We start from the raw sequence: 15,674 nt of genomic DNA on the forward strand, positions 1-15,674 counted from the left end.
TCTAACAAAGACCAAAATACACTCAGGATATAGTGCACTGCTCTGTTCTGTTCACCTGTCTGTTTATAGTCCTTTTTTTGTCTTTTAATTTTCATTTTTACAGTTACATTCTATCCTTTCAATGTATTTAATTTCATTTTTGTACATATGTTTTCCTTCTTGAAAATTTTGGGATCTAGTCTTCTAACAAACAAACCAAAATACACACAGGATCCAGTGTATTGCTCTTTTCTGTTCACCTGATTATATATATATATATATATATTTTTTTTTTTTTTCCCCCCCAATTTCCAGTCTCTTCTAACTTGTTTAGTGTATATTTCTCTGAGGTCATTGTTGCCATTTTAGTATTTTATTCTCTTGTTCATCTATTCTTCTCTGGACAGATGATAAGATGGAAAAACTCACCTCAAAAAGGAGAACAAGAGGCAGTACTGACTGCTAGGGACTTAATCAGTATGGATATAAGATGTCAAAACTGGAGTTCAGAATAACGATTATAAAGATAAAGCATAGAAGACACTAGAGAATCCCTTCCTGGAGAAATAAAAGAAATAAAATCTAATCAAGTAGAAATCAAAAAGGCTATTAATGAGATGCAATCGAAAATGGAGATTCTAACTGCTAGGATAAATGAGGCAGATGAGAGAATTAGTGATATAGCAGACAAAAGGATGGAGAATAAAGAAGCTGAGAAAGAGATAAACAACTACTGGATCAAGAGGGGAGAATTCGAGAGATCAGTGATACCATAAAGCGAAACAATATTAGAATAATTGGGATCCCAGAAGAGGAAAGAGAGAGAGAGAGAGTGGCAGAAGGTATACTGGAGTAAAATATAGCAAGGAACTTCCCTAATCTGGGGAAGGAAGCAGGCATTCAAGTCAGGAGGCACAAGAGAACCTCCCTCAAAAGCAATAAAAATAGGTCAACACCTCAACATATAATAGTGAAGCTTGCAAATCAGGACAAGAGGTCCATAATCTACAAGGGTAGAAACATTAGGCTGGCAGCAGACCTATCCACAGAGACCTGGAAGCCCAGGAAGGAGTGGCATGATATATTCAGGGTGCTAAATGAGAACAATATGCAGCCAAGAATACTTTATCCAAAGGCTATCATTCAAAATACAGATAAAATGCTTCCAGAACAAAGAGAAACTAAAAGAATTTGTGAGCACTAAACCAGCCCTGCAAGAAATATTTAAGGGGATCCTTTAAGCGAAGAGAGAGCCCAAAAGTAACATAAACCGGAAAGGAACAGAGACAATATACAGAAACAGTGACTTTACAAGTAATACAGCACTAATTCATATCTTTTAATAGTTACTCTAAGCTAAATGCCCCAATCAGAAGACACAGGGTATCAGATTGGATAAAAAAGCAAGACCCAGGGGCACCTGGGTGGCTCAGTTGGTTAAGCATCTGCCTTTGGCTCAGGTCATGACCCTAGGGTCCTGGGATTGAGCCCTGCGTCGGGCTCTCTGCTCAGCAGGGAGCCTGCTTCTCCCTTTCCCTCTGCCCTTCTCTGCCTACTTATCTCTCTCTCGCTCTCTGTCAAATAAATAAAATCTTTAAAAAAATTAAAAATTAAAAAAAAGCAAGACCCATCAATATGCTGTCTGCAAGAGACTCATTTTAGACCCAAAGACACCTCCAGATTGAAAGTGAGGGGGTGGAAAACCATTTATCATGCTAATGGACAAGAAAAGAAAGCTGGGGTCGCAATCCTTACATCAAATTAGATTTTAAACCAAAGACTGTAATAAAAGATGAGGAAGGACAATATATCATAATTAAACGGTCTATCCAACAAGAAGATCAATTGTAAATATTTATGCCCCTAACATGGGAGCAGCCAATTATATGAACCAATTAATAACAAAACTAAAAAATACATCTATAATAATACAGTAATGGTAGGGGACTTTAACACCCCACTCACTGCAATGGACACATCATCTACGCAGAAGATCAACAAGGAAACAAGGGCTTTGAATGACACACAGGACCAGATGGGACTTCACAGATATATTCAGAGCATTCCATCCTAAAGCAACAGAATACACATTCTTCTCCAGTGCACATGGAACATTCTCTAGAATAGACCACATACTGGGTCACAAATCAGGTCTCAACCGGTACCAAAAGACTGGGAACACTCCTTGCATATTTTCAGACCACAGTGCCTTGAATCTGGAACTCAGTCACAAGAAGAAATTTGGAAAGAACTCAAATACATGGAGGTTAAAGAGCATCCTACTAAGGAATGAATGGATCAACCAGGAAATTGAAGAAGAATTTTAAAAAATCCATGGAAACAAATGAAAAATGAAAACACAACTGTTCAAAACCTTTGGGATGCAGCAAAGGTGGTCCAAAGAGGGAAGTATATAGCAATACAAGCCTTTCTCAAGAAATAAGAAAGGTCTCCAATAAACAACCTAACCTTACACCTAAAGGAGCTGGAGAAAGAACAGCAAATAAAGCTTAAACCCAGCAGGAGAAGAGAAATAATAAAGATTAGAGCAGAAATCAATGAAATAGAAACCAAAAGAACAGTAGAAGAGAGCAACAAAACTAGGAGCTGGTTCTCTGAAAGAATTAATAAGATTGATAAAATCACGGCCAGACTTATCAAAAAGAAAAGAGAAAGGACCCAAAAAATAATATCACAAATGAAAGAGGAGAGATTACAACCAACACCAAAGAAATACAATTATAAGAACACATTATAAGCAACTATATGCCACCAAATTAGGCAATCTGGAAGAAATGGATGCATTCCTGGAGACATATAAACCACCAAAACTGAACCAGGAAGAAACAGAAAACCTGAACAGACCCATAACCAGCAAGGAAATTGAAGCAGTAATCAAAAATCTCCCAACAAACAAGAGTCCAGGCCCTAATGGCTTCCCAGGGGAATTCTATCCAACATTTAAAGAAGTAATACCTATTCTTCTGAAGCTATTTCAAAAAATAGAAATGGAAGGAAAACTTCTAAACTTGTTCTGAGTCCAGCATTACCTTGATCCCAAAACCAGACAAAGACCCCACCAAAAAGGAGAATTATAGACCAATATCCCTGATGAACATGGATGCAAAAATTCTCACCAAGATACTAGCCAATAGGATCCAACAGTACACTAAAAGGATTATTCACCATGACCAAGTGGGATTTATTCCTGGGCTGCAAGGGCAGTTCAACATCCACAAATCAATGTGATACACTATGTTAATAAAAGAAAGGACAAGAACCATATGATCCTCTCAATGGATGCAGAAAAAGCATTTGACAAAGTACAGCATCCTTTCTTGATTAAAACTCTTCACAGTGTAGGGATAGAGGGAACATACCTCAACATTATCATAAAAGCCACAAATGAAAAGCCCACAGTGAATATCATTCTCAATGGGGAAAAACTGAGAGCTTTTCCCCTAAGGTCAGGAACATGGCAACAATGTCCACTATGACCACTGTTGTTCAACATAGTACTAGAACTCCTAGCCTCATCAATCAGACAACAAAAAGAAATAAAAGGCATCTGAACTAGCAAAGAAGAAGTCAAACTGTCACTCTCTGCAGATGACATGATACTCTATGTGGAAAATCCAAAAGACTCCACCCCAAAATTGCTAGAACTCATACAGGAATTCAGCAAAGTGGCAGGATATAAAATCAATGCACAGAAATCAGCTGCATTTCTATACATTAACAATGAGACAGAAGAAAGAGAAATTAAGGAGTTGATCCCATTTACAACTGCACCAAATACCGTAAGATACCTAGGAATAAACCTAACCAAAGAGGCAAAGGATTTATACTCAGAAAACTATAGAACACTCATGAAAGAAATTGAGGAAGACATAAAGAAATGGAAAAATGTTCCATGCTCATGAACTGGAAGAACAAATACTGTTAAAATGTCTAGGCTACCTAGAGCAATCTATACATTCAATGCAACCCCCATCAAAATACCATCAACTTTTTTCACAGAGCTAGAACAAATAATCCTAAGATTTGTATGGAACCAAAAAAGACTCCAAATAGCCAAAGGAATGTTGAAAAAGAAAACCAAAGCTGGTGGCATCACAATTCCAGACTTCAAGCTGTATTACAAAGCTGTACTCACAAGACAGCATGGTACTGGCACAAAAACAGACACATAGATCAATGGAACAGAATAGAGAACCCAGAATTGGACCCTTAACTCTATGGTCAACAAATCTTCAACAAAGCAGGAGAGAATGTCCAATGGAAAAAAGACAGTCTCTTCAACAAATGGTGGGAAAATTGGACAGCCACATACAGAAGAATGAAACTGGACCATTTCCTTACACCATATAAGAGAGACTCAAAATGGATGACAGACCTAAATATGAGACAGGAATGTATCAAAATCCTAAAGGAGAACACAGGCAGCAACCTCTGTGACCTTGGTCACAGCAACTTCTTGCTAGACATGTCTTCAAAGGTAAGGGAAACAAATGCAAAAATGAACTATTGGGATTTCATCAAGATAAAAAGCTTTTACACAGCAAAGGAAACAGTCAACAAAACCAAAAGACAACCGACAGAATGGGAGAAGGTATTTACAAATGACATATCAGATAAAGGGCTAGTATCCAGAATCTATAAAGAACTTATCAAACTCAACACCCAAAGAACAAATAATTCAATCAAGAAATGGGCAGAAGACATGAACAGACATTTCTGCAAAGAAGACATCCAAATGGCCAACAGACTTGAAAAAACTGCTCATCACTCATCATCAAATCCAAATACAAATCAAAACCACAATGAAATACCACCTCATACCAGTCAGAATGGCTATAATCAAGTCGGGAAACGAAAGATATTGGCGAAGATTCAGAGAAAGGGAAACCCTATTAGGATGTTGGTGGGAATGCAAACTGGTACATCCACTCTGGAAAACAATATGGAAATTCCTCAAAAAGTTGAAAATAGAGCTATCCTACAACCCAGCAATTGCACTACTAGGGATTTACCCCAAAGATACAAATGTAGCGATCCAAAGGGGCACCTGTACCCCAATGTTTATAGCAGCAATGTCCACAATAGCCAAATTATGGAAAGAGCCCAGATGTCCATTGACAGATGAATGGATAAAGATGTGTACATATATAAAATGGAATACTACTCAGCCATGAAAAAAATGAAATCGTGCCACTTGAAATGACATGGATGGAACTAGAGGGTATTATGCTAAGAGACATAAGTCAATCAGAGAAAGACAATTACCATATGATCTCACTCATATGTGGAATTTAAGAAACAAAACAGAGGATCATAGGGGAAAAGAGGAAAAAATAAAACAAGATGAAACCAAAGGGAGACAAACCATAAGAGATTCTTAATCATAGAAAACAAACTGAGGTTTGCTGGAGAGGACGGGAGTGGGAGGGGGTAGGGTAAGTGGGTGATGAACATTAAGGAGCATGTGATGTAATGAGCACTGGGTATTATATAAGACTGATGAATCACTGATCTCTACCTCTGAAACAAATAATACATGTTAATTGAATTTAAATTAAAAAATGAAAAATTTAAAAAAAGAATGACAGGGAAAAGAACACTATGATATATAATCATAGGTTTTTATAGGCTTTAAGAAGACAGAGTACATACAAAAAAACTGATTTTCTCTAGACTAGGAATCCTCTAATTTTTTATTTACTTATTTTCTATCTCTCCAACTAGATTTACTTGAGAACAGAAACATATTCCAATCAGTGCTATATACCCAAGTCTGGTACCATGCTTGGCACACAACAGGAACTCAAGAAATGGTTCAACATAAAATCTAGGTATAAGAAGTGATATTTAAAAAGCAGATTCCACAAACTAGTATCAGCAGAGTCCAAGTAAGATTCAACAGTTCACCATCAAAAAGAAAAGGAAGCAGTAATTACTTGGATTGCACATGTCCTTAAAAATCAGACTAACTTCAATTTCTTTTCTGATACAGAGAATGGATAGAGTGGTTTCCTCAAAACATTTTATGTTTCATGTCTTTTCAGACAAGATGGAGACAACTTAGCTAAATGACAAAACAATGAGCTATATTTCTGAATGGCCAAGATATTACATCCAAGAAGTGATGATTAATAGTTAATAATTAACAGAAATTTTCCAAAGATGTGCTATAAACTGTTCTCAATGGAGCTCTCAATTCTGTATCAATTACTTTGGTGCTAATCAAATCAACAGAAAAAGGACTAGCAAATGTCAGAAGGACATCATCTAATTCTCAAAATGTCTGGGGAGCCAGAAAATACTGGATGCTACAAGGACTGGCAAACTGCAACTTAATCCAGATTTGTAATATAAGTGTCTCAAAGAACTGAGTTTATATATAATGAAGAATATTTTGGAGAAAACATGCTTATGTTCTTCAATCTCAATGGCTAGACTAAAAGATTTCCATGGTTCTTCTAACACTCCAACTCATGTTCATTGTTTCTTGGATTATTATATTTGACTATCCACATATATTTGTTGCCTCTGTTGTCTCTTTCCTACCATTGTAAGAACAAACATAGAAAAATCATAGGTAATAAAAACATACACAATGAAAATTATAAAAATTTAATCAGATAAAGCACTGAATCTTTTATACATCTCTCTGGTAATTGACTAAGTATCTTGAAATTTCTATTTAGAAAATACATTTAGAAATTAGTTAAAAATATAAGGTAAGGGAAAACTGACTTTTTAAAGAGAAAAGTAATGAAGTGAAGTTCCAAGCAAACACTGGGACAAATCAAAAGAATTAAGTCTACTGCTCCTTAAAGAGACAAAATAACTCTTCTACCTGAAAATAATAATGTCAAATGTGGTTTAAGAATTAGTAGATAGTTATGGACTGAAAAGTTTTAAAAGCTTATCAGCAAGCACAATGTAGAGCTCAGTACCACTTTAATACCACAAAATCACACACACATCCTATCAAAGGAAATCCAAGTATCAAACTAGAGACTAGAAACTACACAAAATACTGTAAGAAATAAGATATATTTTGAAGATTTCACTACCTGGTTTCACCACGACTGCCAAAATATTTTGAATAAAAATCCATTCATTTTTATGGAAAAATACATTTGAAAACATACACTTAGAACAATAAAACCCAAACAGAAATTTCAAATTGTCAGACCATACAAAGTTCTTAAAAAGAATGCATTAATGAGAAGCTTACCCGTTTTAAAATTTTGACCTTGTGCTTCACTGTATCTTCTATATATTTCGTTTTATCATTTGTTGCTGTGTGCTTTGATAACCCAAGCTTTTCATATTCCATTGTTCTATCTTCACTATGGACTTCAACTTTAGCCTGGTTTTCCAAAATATCTGAATCTACTATTTCAGTCTTTTTATCTTCTTCAGCACAACATTTCACACACACATATTCTTTGTCTTCTTCTCCCATTTGTTGTGCTTGACAAAGACTTAAACCAACACAATCACCATGAAACCAGTCATCACATCTCCCACAGCCAACCATAAACCTGGGAAGAGGGGAAAAAAACTTTGATTTAATACATTAAAAAAAAAATGTTAAAAGTGAGCCTAAATTAAATTTTTAATCATTTTCTGATGTTTTCCATCTTTACCCATTCTATTGGTTCACCATGGAGCAAGTTTTCAAAGAATATTCAAGACAGAACTTTTAAGTCAAATATACCCACTCTAGTATGAATGAGAAAATACACAAAACCATAAAGGCAAAATAAAGGGCAACTGACCTTTGTCAGCATATTGCACAGAGTAACAAAGTATAAAATAACCACATTTCTCCACTGAGAAGGGTGGTAAGATCTGTGAAAATCTGATCACAGACAATCCGTCAAAGTTACAATAACATTTACCCCACACACCCGAAATCCTACCTAAAACTGAAGAATCGGTCATCCAATGAGTAATTTTGAATGACAAAAGATCGGAGCAAAAATGCAACTCAAAAAATAACAAAATGGAGACTCAGATTGTTTATTAACCACCTTAACTATGTCACTATTCTTTGAGCTCAAAACATTCTGGCTCGTGGTATCACAGTGATTAAGCTGAAGAATCTCTTTACGTACTTTTGTATGCAGACTTCCTTACTACTGACCATGCTTTAGATAATAAACTTCTCTGAATAAAGATATTTTAACATGAAGATATTAATATTCAGGCTGAATTTTTTTTAATTTCCAATCTCTTTATAAAAGTTTCCCTTTACTACATTTTATCTAAGTAACTTCACTAACAATGAAAAAAATCAGTGGACACAAGATTTAGTCTAACTTAAAAATATCTGCAATTACTTTTTAATAAAATGGTAAATAAGATGTACAAATGGCAATTTGAGGGATTTTTTTTTTTTTTTAATTTTAACCCATTGTTAGGTAAACTAGAGAGCTCAATCATGTTTAACATTCTTCTTTCTTCTTCAGGTTAGTAATTCATGGTATGTTTTTGAAAGGTTAAGATAAAAAGATTTAGGTATATTCTTTAATTAATTAAAGACTTTCTGCTGATTTTGTAAGAGTGGCACCAACAATGCCAAAACTCATTTTAAGGTAGTACAATAAGTGATACAGCCAACTCTCTTACACCAGAGATTTTAAGGTTGAAATTATAAAAATCACTTTCAATCCTTACAGGTCTTGAAAAAAGTCACAGCAACTACTCATTCCTCAGCAGCAGCACATTTTTCTCTTCCTCTTGTGCCTTTCTGTTGTGTATCAAACTATTGCTGCGCATTAAGGAAACTTGACTTCATGTTTGTAATTCGCCATTCTTTACCCTAACTAGTAATGCCTGTGCTAGCTTTATCAAGTAAGTCCTCATTTCCCCAAAATGCTGGGGAAAGAAACAGAAACAAGAAAACCTCCTGTCTTATGTCAAAACAAATGTTTTGGATTCATAAGCCAGCAAGAAAACTTTCAAACAATGTGGTATTTGTTTACAAGATAGAAATGGTCTATCTAGGCTTGGGGAAATTTTAGATGGGTCCATGTTTCAATGATACAGATCTTCCAGCCAACAAAATAAGTTTGAAAAATGCAAGTGCAGTTTTTCTATTGCAAAGTTGTAAGAACTATTTTTTCCAAGTGGGTAGTATGAATGTCTTTGAAATACTGAAGGAAAACTAGCAGTCGTTTCCCTTTACTTCCACTATCAGAGCTGTATTATGATTTCTTCAAAGCAAGTCTAAACTAGTTTCAATAAGACACTACTTAAAAACCTATACACTATGGCCATGGCTATGCTGTTAGCCCATATTCAAATTTGAATATCTAATTATAAAGCACATATTTAAAAATTTCAAATTCTTCATCAGGGAAGAGTTGTTTTATGATGACAAAACTAAATATTTCATCATGCTTCCTTTCAAGCTGACTTTGGAAATGTCTCCTGAAACTTGACGCTCTGAAAAGCAAATCTCTAGTGCCATCTACAGTTATCGTAATAGTTTAGGATTTTATATAAAAGATATTGCGGTTAAATAAAATTCTGAAGTCATTTATAAAAATAATTTCCACATGTCCTAGGGAAAAATATAATTCACTTGAAAATAAAACTGATTTTGCAAAAATGTAAATATGGATCATTTTTAGGTCTGAAAGTTAGAAGTACTACAAATTTTATGAACCATATTGGGGGAAAAAAGTCCTATCACAAAGAGGGAATATGATTTTCTTTCCTTTTTGTATTATTCCTCATGGTTTAAAAAAGGGGGGAGAGGGGTGGGAGTATGAATCACATAGCTAACAGAATTATTCCATTTTCTGCTCTGGCCATGAATTTCTGATTACTAATAGGCAAAATCACTTACGGAAACGACTATAACCTGGATGTTAAATATTTCACTAAAAAAAAATAATGTACGGAGTTTACCACTGGATCAGTTAAGTAAACCAGATAGGCACGAATCAGTTAAATAGAAGAGTTCAGAAGTATTTGTTGTATTCTTTTACTGTTAAATGTTCATACACAAAGCTTAATAAAAATTAGGCTTGTTGTAAGACAAAAACTAAAATTCTAATCTTTTTGGCATAAGCCAAATATATTCTTAGAAAACTTCCAAGTTTCTTCAAAGTAAATCACAAAGGCAAGCAACATTTTGAGAACTCCTGTTCTTAGCATATCTGTGTTATGATTACTAACAATGGACCTGTTACAAGATGGTTGTTCAGTTCTGGTAAGTGTGTGACAATCTATACCATATTACTGTGAATGTAGATTCACTCTTTTCTAAAATGATTCTATTCCATATAAACATTAAATCACTGTTTTTGTCACTAACAATCTAATATGCAGACAAAAATACTTATCTGTCAAACTCTTAAACAGAAATCTTTTATTCTGGAAGAAAATTTCCTTCTCAGAAAAAGATTTCTTGTTTGAGTATAAAGCTATGAATCCATCCTGCTATGGAGATTTTGTTTGTTTCTAAACTTCATCCAATATACTAATCATCTACAGCTGGGCAAGAAACTGCAATACAAACTAAAAACATAAACACCTTCTGGAGCGGTAGGGAAATGCTAGAAACGGCAAGATAGGTAATATGAAAAGACCCACACTTCTTCCTTCCAAAATGCCAACTGGCTTATGTAAACATGTCCAAAGATCATTTTTTAAAAATGACTATTAAGTAGTCCGGTTTTGAAAATAATGAGTATACCTTTGTTACAAGGCTGAATGAGGAAAGTAAATGGAAGCAAGAACAAAAGCTTGATGTGTAAATTGTTAGAGTCCATACCTACTGTCTTTAGGATATGTACAGAAGTTGCTTATGGTCAAATATTTATTACATTTGGTGATGCCATGACGTAATCTATATTTAAAAATGTAATTTCCAACTGAAGCGCAGACAGGAAGCTAACTTCACTTGTAATACATGTAAAATGCTGAAGTTATAAAATAGTCCTTACAGAAGCAAACCTGTCACAAGTGCTAGAAAATGTCATATTAACAAACAGCTTTCCATATGGCTAGTGCATGAAATGAATGAAAATTATTTCCAGATATGCCCTTCCTAATAAATTCAAAATCTTACACATGGATTAAAATAGGAAAATTACATGCTGTATGTCAGGTACATTTTCTGAGTAAACTCAATGTATACAAGCACAATGTATCAAAAAAGTAGTGAAGGCTAGTTAATGTGTAAAGAAAAAAACAATCACTTAGGCTTCTTTATTCACAAAATTGAAGTAATGTGAAATGTTGCTTCCCAAATTGATTGTTTCCAGTGTCATTATATATTCATGTTAATTACATTGGGTAAACTCAAAATCCCTACATAGCTAATATTCTAAGTCATTTTCCACAATGAGGCAAAGAAACTCCAGGTTTTATAGAGTAGATACAGAAGGTGGCATGGGGGGGGGAACCATAATGGGACTTAAAATTTAATCTTCATTTTAGGAAAACAACTGATGTTGGTAAAGTGAGCCACGGTTAAAAAGCCTAGGCAAGCTCCTGAGGACCAGGCCATCAGAAGAGCAGCTTACCTGCAACAAAGCTACACGGTGATATACCTAACATGACTTCCAACTCTAGGCTCAAGTTTCATTTTAGAAACTCATTCAAGTTAAGGTTCCTATTCTATTATTCTGACCACATGTCAGTGTAATGATTTTTAGAAGATTCTGGCAGAGAGAAAAGTGTTGGCTTAAAAGAACACTTAAAAGCACCACCCAGCCCTTAATTCTGAAAATTTAGCAGGCCCACTTTAGAATATCTGAATAAGCTGTTAAAAAAAAACAAAAAACTTAAAAGAGCATATATGTGAGGACAAATGTAGAACTATACTCAAACAAAACACAATTTTTTAAAACTGGAATATGTTGTTATGAAGAGTAACCACTGACATTTAAAAATAGGACATGGGCTGAATCATAAATGAAGACATAAAAGTTTGTTATGTCTTTGACATAACAGCTGACATAAAACTTTTTACAGAATAGCCCCACAAACTCCCACCAACTCTCCCCAACCACCAGCTCCCACATAAAATAATTACACAACGTACTTTACTAAATTTTCCCTATCTAAGAAGTTTCACATTTTTATGTAATCTGATAGTACTGGGAAAAGTCATCCTAATATTTACTTTCATGAGTAAGGATAATATTACAATGTGCAAGTTATAATGTTCTTTTATCATGTCAGTGTTGATAGACGTTCCAACAGCAATCTCAACACTTGAACAGGACAATCTTGTACTGCAAACTCCACTTCATCTCCTGTTTTCCTTTTCTTAAAAAGCTAACAAATAAAAAATTCATGGGGGAGGGTCGGGCAGTGTCAAAAAGCTATAAACACTGAATCCTAAAATCACTTAAAAGATTAGAATTCATAAGAAATCCTTCAAATCACTAAAACATTCAAAAAAGAAATACAGCTTTTCTATTGTTACATACACAATTCACCAGGATAATTTAACAGTTGTTTTAGCTACCAAACTTCATTCCAAGGTTAAGTTTGATAGTTATGAAGTGGTGGTATTAAGTCATGGTAAGTGTGCTTCATTTACCCAAAAAAAAAAAAAGTCTTCGAAAGAAAAATAGAATTTCCATTATGACCTTTACACTTTATTACTAGTTCTTCTCAAGCCAAATAAAGTAATATATATCTTACAGACCCAAAACAGTGTAACAATTTTCTGATTAGCAGCAAGCTTTTTTTCTCTTTCAGATGCAGTAACTAAATCACACTCTCTAACTGGTTACAATGACAAAACATTTCAATATATACCAGCCATTGGTCAGGCTATGCTTTTTCACATGTTCTGGGATGATATATTTATAAATTCAGTGGCTCCATCTTTCTATCATTTATCCAGGATTGATGAGGGGTTTTTTTTGTTTCTGCAAAAGTCTTTGTATGTTAAATAATTTCTTTCTATAAAAAAGTTCTTACATAACCCCACCCTAAAAAGCAATTTCTCTTTAATGCACATGCCACACACACACACACACACACACACACACAAAAACACACACACACCTGTTGCCATGTGGTTTTTTGCAAAACCCACACTGCTTGCTGGGAGTCCACATATATTTGCTTTCAAATGACGAGCTATGATCTGAGCCTTCTCTTTTTATAGTAGCTATGTTGTCTGGAATGAACAATGGTGGCTCATCCAAAGAAAAACTTCTGCTGCTTCTTCTCTGGCGGGGTTGTAGGTTCTTCTCAGGTTTTTTTAGCTTCAGTTTATCTTCCTCTTTAAAAAGCTCTACACCACCTATATGTTCAAGCTCTTCCTTCACATGACTATTGGTTTTCATTGCTGCAGCCAGCTGCTGGGGCTTATGGCATTGTTTCTGGCTGGAATGTAATAAATGTCCAGTTTGTGCAGGATGATGGGGTTCTTTAGAGCAACCAGGGTGACCATGAGGCTTATCACTCAAAGAATGAGTTGAGGGTTTGGGAACCTGTACTAAATTTTGATCCTGTGATGTTTTTTTCAATATAGAATGAGCTTGATTTTTCACAGATTTAACACCAGAATTGCAACTCTGAATTTTTGAATCCTTCTCAACTTGTTTTTTTCTCACTTTGACCGGCCTATGGAAATTTTGCTGAGATTCTGGTTCATCAACATTTCGTTTCACACTTTTGACATTAACTTTAGTTTTGTTATGCATTAATTCATGCTTTGCTGCGACAATTTTTTTCAGAGTATCTGTGGTCATGTTTTGCTTAGAATGAATTATAGGTTTTATTTGTTTGGATTTTACGGTTTTTGACTCTAAGCAAGAAACACTACTTGACTGGCTGTTTCTATCATCCTGAAGGTTTGCTACTTCATGAGACTCCATTTTAAGACTTTCAACAATATTCACCTGTTCTGAATTTTGGTCAGGTGCATCACAAATAGCATTTTCTAAAATACTACTTTCTGGTTCAAAAGCATTAGTATCAACCATCTCTAAGTTTGAGTTATTAAATTCTGTGCTCTCCAACTGCTTATCATTAGACTCTGTGTCTTTACAATAACCCAACGGTTCTATTTCATTTCTTTGAAGGGAGTTCTTAGCTTTGTCAGCAACTTCCATGGGATTCTTCAATTCCAAATTACATTTGTTCACTTCATTCACAGAACAAGACAAACCTACAAGGTTCTCTTCGGCCTTATTTGGATTTGCACAAGCAGCAGCATCAGAGAGAGAAGCAGAAGATGCAGGTTCCTCAGTAATTTGGTCATCTTCATGGGATAATTTTACTGTCTCATTTGATTCTTGTTCAACTTTCCCCTTTTCCCTCACTTCTTCAACAACAGTGCCATCCGTTTTATCTGCAATAGAGTCATTCTGTTCTTCTTTATCTGAAAACTTAAACTGTGGGCTACTAACAGTCTTGACTTGACATTCCATCAGAGCTTCATTTTTCTTTTCTTCAATACTAACACAAGTCTCTGAAAGGAGTGAACAATTTAATTCATGAGATGGCACATTTGCTTCTCCCTGATTATTACACTTCTGCTTAGAATCTAACCCAGCTTCATCCTTCATTTCAAGACGAGATGACACTGAAGAATGACTTGAAGACATTGATACTTCTGGTACCACTTCAATTTGTCCAGTATGTCGGCTGCTCCTTCTGCTCTCTTTATGGTACTCAGGTTTTGGTGACACAGAAACTTCTTTAATCGGACACCTTTCTGGATGTTTCACCCCTGCTTTAGGGGCAGATACAGTCTTCCCAGACGCCTTTTTTGTGCTATTTAAAGGTGCTGCATTTGAACGCTTGGCAATAGTGCTTTGTCGCAAACTTCTTACTTGTTCTATCACAAAGGAAAAAAATAAATAAAAATAACTTAGCTATATTGCCATGTGTTTTTATTTCAATACAATTTAGATTACTTCTTTACTCTGAGTTATAAATTTGCTCATTTCAATGAAAATGTACTGAACAGTTTACTCATGATGATGATTTTATATATATATATACACACACACACATACATATGTGTATATATATATATACATACCCATGTTAAGTTTTATATTTATCAAAGTTCTATAAATTTTGGCAGAAGAACAAACTACAAAATTCAAACTGTTATTATACTTTACTACAAAACAAGAATGTTTACATCAAGTTTCTTTTCTATAGTAAGTAAGCTGGGAGTAAAATAAGTAAAATGAGCTTCCTTCACATTAATGGCCATCATAAAGCGAGACTGTCATACAGTTTTAAACACCAAATGTCTTTTTTTTTTAACATTAAATATCTTCAAATAAATAATACCAAACAAGTTCAGGTCCTAGCAAAATATGAACTAGACCACCTATCATAAACAGATCTGTGTGAGTTTCAAAACACAGCCTCACAAGAACACGAACTCCTTTTTATGAATGTCCTTCACTTGTATCACCATCTTAGCATATAAGCTATTCCTAAGAAATGAAGCACATGCTAGAGTACTAAACACAGATAAAGAGAAATTACAATCAAAGAAATTTAAGCCAAGAAAATATATCATGAAAGAAAATGCAGAAAATATGAAAATAATAAAGTTTCCCACCTTTAACAATATTCCTAACAAAGAATCCACTATATAAGTTTTTCCTCTTTTCCCTATCTGGATAAACCCTCCAGGAGAACAAATGGAATGAAAAGAAACTAGATGGGGCACCTGGGTG

At 34.7% G+C, this 15,674-nt stretch overlaps 1 protein-coding gene across 9 annotated transcripts in view; it reads right to left on the reverse strand.

The window, feature by feature from the left end:
- Window positions 1-15,674, reverse strand: part of PHF3 (PHD finger protein 3) — an 84,869-nt gene that overhangs the window by 21,340 nt on the left and 47,855 nt on the right. For 8 of the 9 annotated variants that reach the window (XM_078055172.1, XM_078055175.1, XM_078055173.1 and 5 more), the window contains 2 exons: window positions 13,030-14,812; window positions 7,223-7,532 (listed from right to left, as the gene is read on the reverse strand). In XM_078055172.1, coding sequence (XP_077911298.1) covers window positions 7,223-7,532; window positions 13,030-14,812 — 2,093 coding nt within the window. The remainder of the gene's footprint in view (window positions 1-7,222; window positions 7,533-13,029; window positions 14,813-15,674) is intronic. The other variant, XM_078055178.1, reaches the window with a different exon arrangement.

The sequence above is a fragment of the Halichoerus grypus genome, chromosome 9, assembly GCF_964656455.1.
Source record: "Halichoerus grypus chromosome 9, mHalGry1.hap1.1, whole genome shotgun sequence".
In the NCBI taxonomy this organism is placed as follows: Eukaryota; Metazoa; Chordata; class Mammalia; order Carnivora; family Phocidae; genus Halichoerus; species Halichoerus grypus.